At 53.9% G+C, this 14,131-nt stretch overlaps 4 protein-coding genes across 4 annotated transcripts; 2 read left to right on the top strand and 2 right to left on the bottom strand.

Moving 5' to 3' along the window:
* Positions 1–1,536: 1,536 nt before the first annotated feature.
* PG994_001599 (cutinase) lies at positions 1,537–2,313 on the top strand (the record flags this gene model as incomplete). Its single annotated transcript, XM_066853008.1, is given in 4 exon segments — positions 1,537–1,841; positions 1,928–1,986; positions 1,998–2,084; positions 2,156–2,313. 4 exon segments carry the CDS (start codon positions 1,537–1,539, stop codon positions 2,311–2,313), a joined length of 609 nt encoding a protein of 202 aa, XP_066721149.1.
* A 362-nt stretch (positions 2,314–2,675) lies between these two features.
* PG994_001598 (uncharacterized protein) lies at positions 2,676–4,169 on the bottom strand (the record flags this gene model as incomplete). Its single annotated transcript, XM_066853007.1, has 2 exons — positions 2,676–3,701; positions 3,810–4,169. 2 exons carry the CDS (start codon positions 4,167–4,169, stop codon positions 2,676–2,678), a joined length of 1,386 nt encoding a protein of 461 aa, XP_066721148.1.
* A 1,611-nt stretch (positions 4,170–5,780) lies between these two features.
* Positions 5,781–7,781, top strand: PG994_001597 (Hormone-sensitive lipase; the record flags this gene model as incomplete). The annotated part of the gene is made up of 1 exon (XM_066853006.1): positions 5,781–7,781. The coding sequence occupies one exon, from the start codon at positions 5,781–5,783 to the stop codon at positions 7,779–7,781; it is 2,001 nt and encodes a 666-aa protein (XP_066721147.1).
* Positions 7,782–8,239: 458 nt separating this feature from the next.
* PG994_001596 (Adenine deaminase) lies at positions 8,240–9,374 on the bottom strand (the record flags this gene model as incomplete). Its single annotated transcript, XM_066853005.1, is given in 2 exon segments — positions 8,240–9,208; positions 9,219–9,374. The coding sequence occupies 2 exon segments, from the start codon at positions 9,372–9,374 to the stop codon at positions 8,240–8,242; spliced, it is 1,125 nt and encodes a 374-aa protein (XP_066721146.1).
* Between the last annotated feature and the right edge of the window lie 4,757 nt (positions 9,375–14,131).

Raw genomic sequence — 14,131 nt, 5'->3', positions numbered from 1 at the left:
ACAAGCGAGGTCGCCAAACAAAACCCAACAGTTGCTGCTGCTGCTGTTGTTGCTTCGGCTGTAATGATTACTCGTAAGCCACATATATGCGCCATAGACTTCCCCCCAGATGAGGGGGCGGAAAAGCAACTACCGACCATCCATTGCCGACGCCTGCAGCTGCACTTTACTAAATGCAACATGAGTTCCTCTAAAGATAAGCGCACTCTCCGTCGCATAGAAAGAATTCCCCCCACGAGGTAGATTTTGTGGCGCTTGACTATGGCGAGAGGTCGAACGAAGTAAGCCAGGAAGAAAGAGTCCGCGCCATCGTCTGCGGGGGATCAGCTCATTGCCAATGTGAACGGCAACAGCGGTTGTAACCAAACCACCATGTACGGTCCGTATGGCTAAATGGGACGTCAATCATCTTCGATTAACACTGCAAAAGATCGTAAACGGGTGTCGATGCTTTGCCAATTCAATCGGGTAATAAGGAATTGCGACTTTGGGCAGACGAGCAAACGCTAAGAAACTGTTTCGACGCAGTCAAGGGGATAATTTCGTCAGGAACATGTCAACCTCCATGTACAAAGCTCGGGTTTTCCTTTTTTGGTATTGATGCGAGTCATGCGACGGAGGCCCAGCGGCGCCCGTTGCCCGTTCTGGCTCTTGCCGCGAACCGCCAGACAGGTTTGATCAATCGGAAACCATCATTGGGAAAGGTCATCAGGAGAAAATCATCTGAAGTTCGGAGCGCTGACCTGACCTGACCTCGCTCTGCATACTGCATAGTAAGTCGGTTTCGAGAAGAATGCCCAGTTCATCAATCAATCAATCAATCAATCAATGCGCGCTCTCTCTTGCTAGTGAGCTCCACAGACAGCCACTATCACTTTCCATGGTGGTTTCACTTCGTCTGAAACCGAAAGCCACACTACCCCCATCCAATCTATAGGCTATGGTGCCAGCCAATCGCAATCTCGAATTTCCTCGATGAGGCTCGCTCGGTACTGCTATCGGCTGAGGGCACGTGGTTTGGACCTTACATACCTACACCTGTGGCCCTTTGGGGGACCACGGGTTCGGCATCTGACACGGTTGGTTTCCATCCATAGTAGTGGCGCTAGATGGCGATGGCTTCTCGATTCGAAACCCCAGACCTCCGAGAAGGGCTTAGGAACTTGGGCCGGTCCTTGAAGTCCGTTAGAACCTGCTTCTTTCAGCTGAATTTGCGAGCGTCTACCCGGCACAAGGAAGGGGCTCCCCGTCCCGAGGGATTAAGTAGCCTAGCCCCAGGTAGGCAATTCACCATTGGTGATGGCCAGATTTCAGCTGGATGGGACGAACTTCGGACGTAGTTGGTATCATGTCGATATCACTATCTATAAAGTCGGGTGCCCATCACCTCTAACCGTAGTGATAGCTCGTCAGTCGCCAACCAACTCAGCCGCCACACCCTTGAAAGCTTCTAGAAGAGCAAGCTCTCTCTCTCTTTCTCTCTCTCTTTCTTCTCGGTACATATCCCCTGTATCTGTTATAATCCACACACACAAGATGCATTTCTCCACAGCAACTGTCTTGATGGCCCTGGTCGGCTTCTCCGCGGCGTCGCCAGTCGACAAGCGCCAGAGCTTGAGTGGTACTACACAGAACGGGCTCTCCGGCAGCTGCAAGGGCATGACCGTCATCTTTGCCCGCGGTACCACGGAGGCCGGAAACGTTGGTTCGGTGGCCGGCCCTCCTTTCTTCCAGGCCCTGTCGAAGATGGTCAACGGTGATCTCGCGGTCCAGGGTGTTGACTATCCGGCCGATATTCCGGGGTTCCTGGCCGGAGGAGACAAGGACGGAAGTGCCAAGATGTAAGTCATCCTCCCTGATGTGCCTCTCGCCGTCCTTCGTTCTCTTCCAAAGGCCTTCATTGGGATTCTAACAACAGTGATGACAGGGCGCAACTGGTTCAGCAAGCCATGACCAAATGCCCCGACACTAAGGTCGTCATGGCTGGTTACTCCCAGGGAGGTCAACTAGTCCACAATGCTGCGAAGCAACTCCTGCTGCCACCGCCAGCAAGGTAGCAGGCGCCGTCATCTTCGGCGACCCTGGTAAGTTCTCCCCCCTTCCCTAGAACAGGGCACCCGCCCGGTGATCTGGCGCTGACTCGTGCGACAATCAGACAATGGCCAGCCTGTCCAGGGTATCCAGAAGGCGAACACCAAAGTCATCTGCCACATGGGAGATAATATCTGTGCCGGCGGCAGCCTCATCCTACAGCCACATCTGACTTATGGCCAGGATGCCAATACGGCTGCCAAGTTTGCTGCGGGGCTGTAGGCGCAAACGAGTGTTGTCTGATTCCACATTTGTCTGGTTCTATATTTGGGAGATATTTTATTCATTAGCGTAGCGAAATACCGCGATTGAGACTGGACTGGGTTTCCATTGTTATTCTCATTATTCTCACCTGCAAACCAATAGCCACGGGGCTGGGTTAGCCCTTGCGAGACAGTAGACCAAATGAAATAAACATTCGTCGTAACTGTGAGGCGCGTGAAACGTCATTGAGTATCAATAAAACAGCATGTTGGATCGTGATATGAAATTTCCGGCACGAGCGCTCTTTCATATGTACAGCATATGGAAACAACGCAAAACAACGCCTGCTTTTTCTTTTTCGTAGCCTCACGCTGTCTACTTTACATAGCAGCCTTGATAGCTTCTTCCAGGATGTCTAGACCACTTTCTATTTCTTCGGCAGTGATAGTCAGAGGTGGCACGAACCGAAGGGTGTTTGTGCCACAGGTAATCACCAGGAGTCCTCGCTCTCGAGCAGGCTTGATGATGGGCGTTGGGTCTTGTGTCATCTGAAGTCCCAGAATCAAGCCCTTGCCCCTGACGTCGGATATCAGTTCGGGGAAGCGCTGGCGCATCTTGTCGAACCAATCGGTGAACACCTTCGACTTCTCGACTACCTCCTTCTGCAGGGTCGGGTCTGCCAGCCGAGACACTACGTAATGGCCTAGTCGGCACGCCATCGGGTTTCCGCCAAATGTCGTACCGTGGTCGCCAATCTTAATCTTTTCGCTCACATTGTTGTTCACAATGGTTGCGCCGATAGGGAAACCATTGCCAAGCGCCTTGGCAGTTGTAATGATATCTGGATGAGCCTCCTTGGGCAGGTGGCTGTGAGCCCAGAAAGAACCGGTGCGGGCCATACCGCATTGGATCTCGTCGTAAGCGAGGACAGCGCCAACCTCGCGACAGCGTTTCGCAAGCGCAATAAGGAAATCATCGCTTGCAACATTGACACCTCCCTCGCCTTGGATGGGTTCAATGAGTACACCGCAAGTCTTCTCCGTCACCAGCTCGTTTATGCCTGCGATATCATTGTACGTCCCATACTTGAAGCCGGGCAGCATAGGTGCGAAAGGCGCCTGGTATTTGGGGTTCGGTGTGGCAGACAAGCTACCCATTGTTTGGCCGTGGAAAGACTGGTGGAAGGAGACAAACTCATGCTTGGATCCTGAGGGATCTAGCTCCTTGCCAACCTTGCGCGAAAACTTGATGGCGGCTTCATTGGCTTCGGATCCGGAATTACAGATGAAGACAGTCGCCGCGTCGTGCATCGCTCCGGACTCGAGGGTCTTTTCGACCAAAAGCTGCGATAGGGCTCCTGTCCAGGGGTTGTAGTAAAGGTTCGAGGCGTGCATCAACGTCTTAGCCTAGTAAATGTAAGCTTCCAACCACAAATTATTGCCTGCTGTACGCCACACAACACAGGAGAGTCTACAAAACTTAATGTTGAAGAAGAACAGGCTTCAAATACTGACCTGGTCAGCAATCACATTCCAAACGCCTGGGTCGCAGTGACCGAGCGAATTGACTGCGATACCCGAAGTGAAGTCCAGGTACTTCCGGTTCTCCAAGTCATACAAGTACGACCCCTCTCCTCTGACAAAGACCGGCGGTGGCCGGGCATAGGTAGCCAGCATATACTTGGCATGCTCGTTGATCAGGGCGGCGCTCGCAGAGTCCTCCGCGGGGTCGGGGTTCGGTACGGAAGCATCGTGCGCAATGGCTTGTTTGGCCTGCTGGGAGAGATTGGAACCTGCTGCGGCCGGAGAGCTTGACGACAAGTAGCGTCGACCGGCGGCGGCCGCGAGCCTTCGCGCAGGCAATCGGAAAGCCATGGGAGGGAATTGTCACGGGGAAGACTGCGAAGGAGATCGGTCGTCGTCTCAGCGCATGTTTCTCGTCGGAGCTGCAGAAATATAAATATCGCCAAATGCGCATGAAAGTCGATTTTATCGATAAGCACAGTGACTGGTCCCGCCCTACGCCCTCAAGGCCCTACACCAAATGTCTCCGGCATCGGCTCATGACACACTGAAGGCTACCTGACGCGAACATAATCTTAGCTTTATGTAAGGTACAGTTTCCGACATCATAATCCCGGCTTCTTGTTGCGTATGGCACACATGACTGATGAGTAACCTACCTCATAAGTAGCCAGTTTCGTATTGTTGTTTATGATGGTTTTCGCATTCTACTGATTGGTGCGTCTGGCAAGCCAAATGTGTCGACGCCAGTTAGCAACTCCAGAGCGACTCCAACTTACGCTTTCGCGAGTGTCGACATGACTCGCGGGTCAATGCCGGCGGTCTGTGGCCACTGACGTTTGGCGTGACCTTCTGCAATAACCTGCGTGCACTTTTGATGGATTTGTAACCATGCTTCACTCAAGCAACTCATGACGCAATGGCGCGTTGACAGAAGTTACCAAAGCTGCAGAGTTCACCTGGTAGCGAGTCTAACGAATCGGGCAAGTCGGGCTGACTCCCTCCCCCTAACACCAGACGCTGGGCTATCGGCCGCCGGGGCATTTCAGCACTCACTTCAGCCACTGTTTCGTCGGATTGGGTGCCTCCAGGGCCCCACCTTCATTCCACAGCGACGGGAGTTGGGGGAGTTGAGGCAGTTTTGCATGTGGAAACATGGGGGAATCTCAGTCTCAGGCACATTCCACTTTCACATGTCAACCGTAAACGTACCTAATGCACCTAAACTTACCAAGTACAGGTAAGCAAATAGGATGTAGCCAGTAGCCCGCCGGCATGGCTTTTAGCGGCCACTCACGGCTTTCATTCCTACCTACTTCCTCTGATCACGCTGTACATCATCCAGGTTAGGAGCTCATGTGCTTCTCCGAAGATGACCATGGTTGCGCCTCAAGGCCGACAAAACAGCTTTTTCGTTACCTCCAACAACATATGCTAGAGTCCGGTTTTGAGCCCTCATGTTTATACACATCCATTCTATTCTCTTTGTGTGTCTCTACAACTACTAGCCTGCTAGTCGCCATCTTGTCGGATCCCGTCTGACTCGGGTGTTGCGCCGCTGGAGACAGGATGCGCTGAGACTGCCTGGACGTATTGTACTGTGTCTCCCCTAAACACTCCCTAACTTTGCCTTTCAATCCATTCTCGGAGACTTCGGACAAGAGTCACTCTCTTATAACCATCACTGCCGTACCTTACCTTCTCCATGTTACTCCTGCACCACATATCATTATGATAGATCATGTATTAGGCAGGCCATCTGTAAAGTCGCGGAGACTTCAAGTCTTGGGCGTACTGGCCTTCTGGTCTCTATACCTCTATCGGTGAGGCTCCCCGGATCGCTCAAGATGTATATTATACTAACGGAAATGCAGGGGTCCTCGTCATGGCCCTCCTATCATTCGCCTGATGTCGAGATTGTCCTCCAAATCATTGACAGCATGGCAGACCGTCGTCTTAACCATGATGTATCTGTATGCGGCTCGAAACTTCAGCACTCTCGTTGGACTTGCCAGTCCCGAGCCCATGGCAAATATGTACGACGCCGCCTACTTCCGCGCAACTTGGGTTATGACGGCTCTGGACGCCGGCTTCTGGACGGCCATGAAGATCAAGAGCAAATGGCTACGTGATCTATCTAGCCTGGTCTTCTCCGTCTTCTATATGTTCGCCGCCGAGCGGGCCGACGAAAAAGTCCGCAAGGTCAGGGCCTTGCTCACGGTTGAACACCTCCGGGTCAGCTGGAACAAATCAACGACGCCATACCTCAACTTCTTCCAGAACCTTGTGCGACCTCGTTTCACCCGATATCCTCCGAGAGCGATCCGCATACCTAGGCCTAGCACAAGCGATTACGGAGAGCCGGTCTCGGGATGGCTGTACTACGATGGCCCTGTGGCAGACTTGGAGCACATCAACAAGATGATTCTGGATATTCCCGGTGGAGGCTTCGTTGCCATGGATCCGCGCACTAACGATGACAAGCTCTTCTCTTGGGCTGGCAAGACTGGATTGCCGGTCCTGAGTTTGGACTACAGAAAAGCGCCGGAGTTTCCGTATCCTTTTGCCCTGAACGAATGCTTCGACGTCTACACCACCATCGTGAAGAGCAGAGGCAGATGTATTGGGATGTCCGGTCGACACGTCCCTAAAATCGTTGTGGCTGGCGACAGCGCCGGAGGAAATCTTGCCACAGCCATGACGCTCATGATCATCGAGACTATAGTAACGAAAAAGCATCCCGGAATCAGCCCGACCGAATTACCGGTACCGGATGGGCTTGTCCTAATTTACCCAGGCCTCGATATGAATATTGGTAACTGGATGTCGGACGAGCAGATGTCTTTGGTTCAGGATAGGAGAATGCGGGTGACGAACAAGGATTATCTCAAACGGAAAAGCACGCAATACACAGATCTGGTGGGGACACCGCACCAATCCGATGATGAGGATGATACACCGGCCCAGGTCGACAGCTCCAAGACGTTGAAGCAGAATGGAGCAGGAGACGAAGATGGCATGCGAAGCCCTCATCCTGAGTACTCTCATGCCAACCCGAGAGAGTGGACCGATCTACCACCGGCCTCACCAGCCCCTGGGAGGCGTGAGAGCAACTCTAAGTCGTATAGGCCGCAACCGTTGCGCACCCGGCTAGCCATGGCTTCCATGATTTCTTATTTCAACGACCGTGTGCTGACGCCAGAGATGATGCGTGCCATGATCATTCTCTACGTTGGTCCTCATAATCGCCCGGATTTCTCTCAAGAGTACCTACTGTCGCCCATATTGGCACCCGATATCCTCTTGCAGAGGTTCCCCAAGACGCATTTTCTTACCGGCGAGCGGGACCCGTTGGTGGACGACACAGTGATATTCGCAGGACGTCTACGCAAGGTGAAACAAGCCTACCATTCACAGCGGGCCTCACAGGGACTGGGCAGCTTCCACGATATATCCGACTTTGACGAGAAGAACGTGGCGGAAGTGGTGCTGATCCCTGGTATCAGCCACGGGTTCATCCAGTTCCCGACCCTGTATCCGCCAGCCTGGAAGCTCATCGATCGCTGCGCGAAATGGGCCGTCGACCTGCTTAGCGCGGCGGAGGCTCGCGAGAAGCGGCAAGAACAGGCAGCCCGGTCGAACCGACACCACCATCGTGTAGAATCCAGTGGTGATGAGGACAAACCCCTCGAGATCAGCATGACGAGGATGCGCAGCCGAACCGTCGGCGACGACAAGGGCAACAGCGATGGTGCAGGCCCTGCGAGCCCGTCCATCAATATCAATGGAGAACAGGGCAGCAGCGGAGGCGGTGCAAACGGCACGCCCAGGAAGAAGCGAGGCCAGGCTAGGTTCGAGAAGTCGAAGAGCATCGTAAAGCTGAATAGCTCCGACGACTTGCTTGGTCGCAGAATGCAAGGCCTGGCTGGACCTCTTACTGGAAGAGGCGACGACGATGATTGAACATGGGGAGAAGAATTAACCAAGTCGGATTACTGTAGTTTTGTTCAGCATAGTCTAGCCGCATTGCTATATATGAATTTGATGAGCCATGCCTTCTACACATCTTGCAAATACATGACATTGTGAACGTGATTTTCGTACGTATTTACTGGAGCACTTCTTCGACGATTACTCGGTAACGCAAGAAGCGCAGGGAGCTCGTATTCTTTGCGTAACTCCAGCACGCACAGCGCTCAACGTTCAGAGGCGTTCACCAGTGTATCCAGACTCTCACAGCATGGTTTAGTCGTACATGTGTCACCTAGACTTCCACCGCTTGAACGTTGCACTATCTCTTCCGACTGTGCATTTCTGGTTGGTAGTACCAAAACACTTGCAGTTAAACTTGAGAGGGTTTGATGAGTTGACTCCTGTTTTGCTATTTATCCAAATCTAAGGTAGCTGCATATTATGTAAATCTATTGTTCCCCTAATTCCACCGACCACTCCCCAGCGACAGCCTCAATCTCCGAGAGAATCTCCCACTTCCTGCGGTCAGCGCACCAGCTCCCCATGACGGCGCCCTTGGCGATGCCCTCCCACTCCCGGACGCTGAGGCCGAAAGCCTCCTGCAGCGCGCAGTAGTTCTCCAGGATGTACCCGCCAAAGTACGCCGGGTCGTCGCTGTTGATGCTGAAGCGCACGCCGCGGTCCAGCAGCTGGCGCAGCGGGAAGTCCTGGACGGACTCGAGGCACCGCAGCCGCACGTTGGACAGCGGGCACAGCGTCAGCATGACCTTCTGATCCACGAGGCGCGCGAGCAGGGCGTCGGTGACGCCCTCGTCGCCCGCCAGCACGGAGCGCAGGCCGTGGTCGATGCGCTGCGCGTCCATCATGTCCAGCGAGTCGACAATGTACTGCGCCGGCCCTTCCTCGCCCGCGTGCGCCGTGCGCCGCACGCCCGCCTTCTTCGCGGCGCCGTACAGCTCCGTCCACAGCTCGGGCGGGAACGGCTTCTCCGAGGAGTCCAGGCCAATGCCGCCCAGCACCGGCTCCTTTTCCTTGTCATCATTCTTGCCGTCACTGACACTACCACCAAAGTACCCGGCGTCGCGCGCCTCCTCAAAGAGCGCCACACCCTCCGCGGGGGGCAGGTGCCGCAGCACGCACATGATGAGGACCGAGGAGATGCCCAGCTCGCGCTTGGCACGCTCCCGCGCGGCCGTGAGGCCCTCGATGACGGTGCTCAAGGCGACGCCGCGGGCCGAGTGGGCCTGCGGGTCGAAGGAGACCTCGGCGTGGCGGACGTTCTGGCGCGCGGCGCGGCGGAAGTAGGCCTCGGCCAGGCGCTCGAAGTCGGAGGCGTCGACGAGCGCCGACATGGCCACGTAGTAGTAGCCCAGGAAGTCGTCGAGGCCCGTGAAGGCCTCGTACCGCTTCCGCAGGGCCTCGACGGACGCGTAGGCCGGGTCCGCCGCCGGCGAGGGGCAGGGCGATGCCGTTCTTGGCCGCGAGCTCAAAGAGGAGCTCGGGCTCGAGCGAGCCCTCGATGTGCATGTGGTGCTCACATTTAGGCAAGACCTCGAGGAAGGGGTGGAGGGCGGTTTGGCACATGATGTTGTTGGCGATGATCTTACGGTGGTGAGGGGTCGCACAAAGACGGGCTTTTCGCCCGCAGAGAGGCGCTTCTACTAGTGCTAGTCACTCGATTCTGCTTATCGGACCTACGTATTCTTCGTATATCCCACTGCATGTGCGTAGAGTATACATGTGCACTAAGATGCATGCTCTACGATATTTCGCCGCAATTGAGGCTCTACGTCACAACGAACTGGTGCTGTATCGACTGCTTCTACTTCACGACGAAAAGTGTTCATTTTCGATCTTCTGCACAAGACCAGCTTCCTGGTGGAACTGCGTCGGCCAGCTTCGTCGGCGACCATGGTCATAGTTGCCGAACTTTATCCAGCCGCTTTCCCTTCAAACAAGGGGGAATGAGAGAGGGCCACTAATGGTCGCTGGGCAGTAATAACATCCGAAGCGGAAAGCGGCCGATATAGGTCACAAGAGATGGCAGAAGGGGGGTTGCTGATCCCAAGAAAAGACGGCAGCTCCTCGGCGACACCCGCAGGCCCAAATGCAGTAAACAAATCGCTGATGGAAATACTCTTTTCCACGCTAGAGGGAGCGGCTTGTCAAGAAAATCCTTGAGGGATCGTCGTCAATAACAGAGGCAGATATCGTCGTCGATTATGGAAGGGGGGCAAATACCGACTGGGGACGGAAGAGAAGAAGACGACGAAGAGAAGGAGGAATCGCTGATTCGCGTAGGATTAACGTTTGGCAAGGATATGGTTCAGGGTATTGAGGCGAAATTACTTTAGGGAGGCCAGTACCGAAAAGCCCGTTGATCTTGGACGAATTTCGGCTCCGGATCCGAGACAGCGGGCACTCCAAGGGGACGAGGGAGGGGTGCGATTGGAAGATTGGGCTGGCTGTTGGATAACGACGAACCCTGCAAGCTTATGTCGATCCAAGGCGAAGATAAAAACCACGCATACTCGTAGCAGTCGGCCGGTTAGGAAAGGAGGCAAACCACATTCGTCAGCCAGCATGATAGAAAGAGGGCCGAGAAGGGCGAATAGGAAATCTGCCTGCCCCAGCTGTCGGTCGTAAGGTCTCTCAACCTTACGAGGACGGGGGAAGAAAGTACAATGAGGCCTCACATTCGATACTGTACAGGCTGACAGTGCAAAACCACCGATCCTCTCTTTTCCTGACGGCAGGACATTGAGCCCCATCAAGACATGACTCGCCAGGCCCGAGTAGCAGGTTATGGTCATCTACCAGCCTCGGGGGATGCGGCCCAGTCCGATGCCTGTCAGCAGGGGATTGTTGGAGACCTTGACCATGCTTGCCCCATGCGAGGAGTATTCTTTTTCCTTTTTTTCCTTTTGTTCTTTCCTTGTGCCTCCAGGGATGATGAATGGTGAATGATACCTATGTAACCTTGTCAAAACACATGGGGCCAAATGTACTGGCAGGTACAGACGACTGTTTCCTTGCGTCCCTGCTTGCTGCTTCTGCTGGTGGTGGTGGTGGTGGTGGTGGTGGCTGTGGCAGGAGGCGTGGGGACAAACTTTGGAATGTTTGCCCTGTCAACTGAGAGACGTTATTTGTCGCGATTCGTGAAAGCCCATTGCTTGATTGCTGAAGATTTATTGGGAATTGGACGAAGATCCATCAAGGTGACTGATTGATAACAGCGGGCGATCGTCGGGTATTGCGACTCCAAAAGTTTCTCCCCTTACCTGCTAATGCTAGTGGTCTGCTACTGCACTGCGAAGCACCTACCACGCTACCCACCTACCTGTAGCCTCCTATCCCAGTCTCCTACTTACTGTACATGCAGCTTGCAGCTTGCAGCATCATATCCTTGCGGCATCATCATATCTCAGGTGTATGTTTCTGCGCCTCCCAGCGCCAAGGGCTGCCCGGGCAGTGTTTATGTAACATTAGTTCAACTTGGGCTAAGACTTGGCGTGCACAAAAAGGTTGAAGAAGCGGGCAGAGCGGGGGATCCCGCACGGCGAGATGGCTGCGAACAGACGTTGCGCCCGTACCACTTACAAGTGCCAATTGAGTTCGACTTATCTCGGTAAAAGTCTTCAGAGATTCATGTTGGTCCAGTCCAGCCGAGTGCATGAATAAGTCGCAAGCAAGTGATTGGTAGAAGAAGCTTCCTCCTAGCCCTGGCCCCGTTACATTCTACTCCGGTTTACTCGACTACTACCACTACAACTACGTTCGTTTAACCCAAGTGTCTTCAGGTCGAGGTAAACAAAGTTCAGGGAGATCTCAAGTTCAGGTAAGCCCCCAAACCCGTTGAGGTCTTTTCCCCTTTCCATCGATGCTTCCTTAGGAGCTTAAATCATCTGTCCGACGCAAGTGTCCATGTCGTGTAACGGGCTTTCTCATATTTCATGCGGGCGGGCGGCATGGGTCAAAGCAGGTGAGGTTGATTTTCAATGCATCAGGTGTACAAGTACAGTACAAGTTCTAAATAGCGGCGTTCAAACTCTAGCATCTTCCTTTCAGCAGCAAAACAGGAGAAGTCCCGAGCATGGCTGTCAGTCTAGGGGCTTTAGTACAGTAGGTCAAAACCACACCCTCTACACGAATCGGGACGGTCCCCTGCTCCGAGGCAAGCGAAGAGGCGAGACGACCGTTGAACTTGTTTTACTGGATCCAGCCCTTTGACAGCCCAGGCATGCTAGGCCGTTGCACTGCATGGTAGCATGGGTTCGCGAGCTATCTCAGGTAAGGCGTGAGCTACTGGATGTTTGTGTTTCGCGTGTCGTGTCTCGTCTTATTAATCACGGTAGCATCAACTCAATAACACCAGGTCTAGGTTAGCTACAGCTGCTCGGTGACACCAGCGCACGCGAGAAGCATGGTGTCTCGGCCTCTATCGTGTAACCAGTTTAGCCGTCGTCGTCAACCTACACGAGAGACGTCGCTCCATGACGACGAGAAGTCGGGGTTTTACTTGCGGTGGAATAGGAAGGGCGAGGCAGCACACACGCACGCACACCACAAACACGTACATACAAGCACACGCTGTTCTGAAATACCCAAAGTCACAGCACGTTACTGGGAACAGTGTTTATTCCCGGTTCCATACCCCCTTCATCAGCTCTTCCAAGCCACCCGCTGCCAATCGGTTGAAAAGGCTTATGTCTAGGGTCCTTCTCGGTCACACATACAACTTGATGCTTCCCTTTTTCCACTTACCGTTGCACAGGCCTCCTTCCCGCGCTCTGTTCTTTGCACCAGATCTAGATAGGCTCTTGGGACGATGATCTATTGGACCTTTTTTCCCCCCTCCTCCCCCTCTTTGGCGCTCGGCACTCTGCCCTCAGGGTAAGCAACCAGCATCACCGCTATGCCCGTCCATAACGTGCTGGATCGTTCGGCAGATGTGAAACGTGACCTATCAGTCAATACTCTGCTTATGAACGCTCATCGCGCACCCGCGGATGGCATCGAGTAATTGATAGTAGGGCGCACATACCTCTCCGCAATTCCGTGCATAGCATAGAATACCATCGCGCGCTTTAAGCGATGCGTTGCATGGGCTTCCCTTTCCTTGCGAGGAAGTTGCGCAGATTGTGGAAAAAGCAAATTTTCGGTACCAGCGATACCTACCTTACATATGTACATCGGTGGACGGTGGCAGCTATACAACGGCTCTGCTAAGGATTTCTCGCGGGGTGTGCCATCTCCCATCTCCAATCTACACGGCCCTCTCTTTTCTCTCTACCGTCGGGGAATAGTCGAAAAGGGTGTCGCCCGTGTCTCAGGCGGCCCCTGGAGTGGGTTGCGGGGCCGATCTCTTCCCTTCCCGCAGCATTCCAGAGATTCGGCAATCGGACTGAACCCAACGGGCCAAGTCGGTTCCACAGGCTCCATTAGGAACCCCCTCCCCTTTGCTGGTTTCGCTTATCAGACAAGAAATAACTTGAATATCCTGTCAATGCTACTGTAGGTGGAGGGAAAGAAGAAGGGGTTGGTGAGAGCGGTGACGCGCGAAATGATACACAGAAGGGGTCGTTGGCCAGGTTCATCAGTGCTTCTATTCCATGAATAAGCCTTGGCTCCCGCGGCTCATCAGAATGGTTGCTCCCAGGGACAGTAAGTAGTTTCCAACAGTGGACATTGATTGCCCTGGCCGCCTTGATTTTACCGCAGGAGCCCGTTTGATCGTATCTGGTCTGAACTTTCCCGAATCACTTCGTCCTTCGGCGCACAAGATCCTTCCGGCTCTTCATGGGTCTTTGGCTGTGTAGATAAGAACCACATACCGCGTAAACAGTATCAGGCCCGACTCTATGCTCCTGGCTCGTCTTTGGGGAGCATGGACGGCTCCCTGCGGCATCGTAGGGTGACCTGGTGTCTATTGTCTCGCCACATCATACGCTAGCACATTATCGTGCCATTTGCTGATAGGACGAATCCACTGCTGCGAATATGTAATGGGCGCTGTAAGCGCAGAGCCGCGGGATAGGTGCATTCTACATGCGAACGGCCGCCAATACGATGATCTGGGTTGAACAGATGGTCGAATCTCTGACTCGCTGCAACGGCTAGCGGCATACGCATACGGCTTCGAGAAGCTCTTCGTATTCCTTCGCCATCCGGGCACGGGTGGACGCCGGGGCCCGCGCAAGCAGGCTTCGTTGCATCTAATCCAGCACTTGATGAGTCTCGGAAAGCATGGAGGTTGCAGCAGCCAAGGAAGAAGCCGTTGCACTGTGTGTGTTCCCTCGAAACTCTCTTGATCTGCAAAGTGTATACTCTAGTGGCTTCGG

Source organism: Apiospora phragmitis (genome assembly GCF_038363925.1).
Source record: "Apiospora phragmitis strain CBS 135458 chromosome Unknown utg000002l:1.0-5516284.0:1.0-5523493.0, whole genome shotgun sequence".
Taxonomy (NCBI): domain Eukaryota; kingdom Fungi; phylum Ascomycota; class Sordariomycetes; order Amphisphaeriales; family Apiosporaceae; genus Apiospora; species Apiospora phragmitis.
Note: the sequence above shows the minus strand (reverse complement) of the source record. Positions and strands in the feature narration are given on the sequence as shown.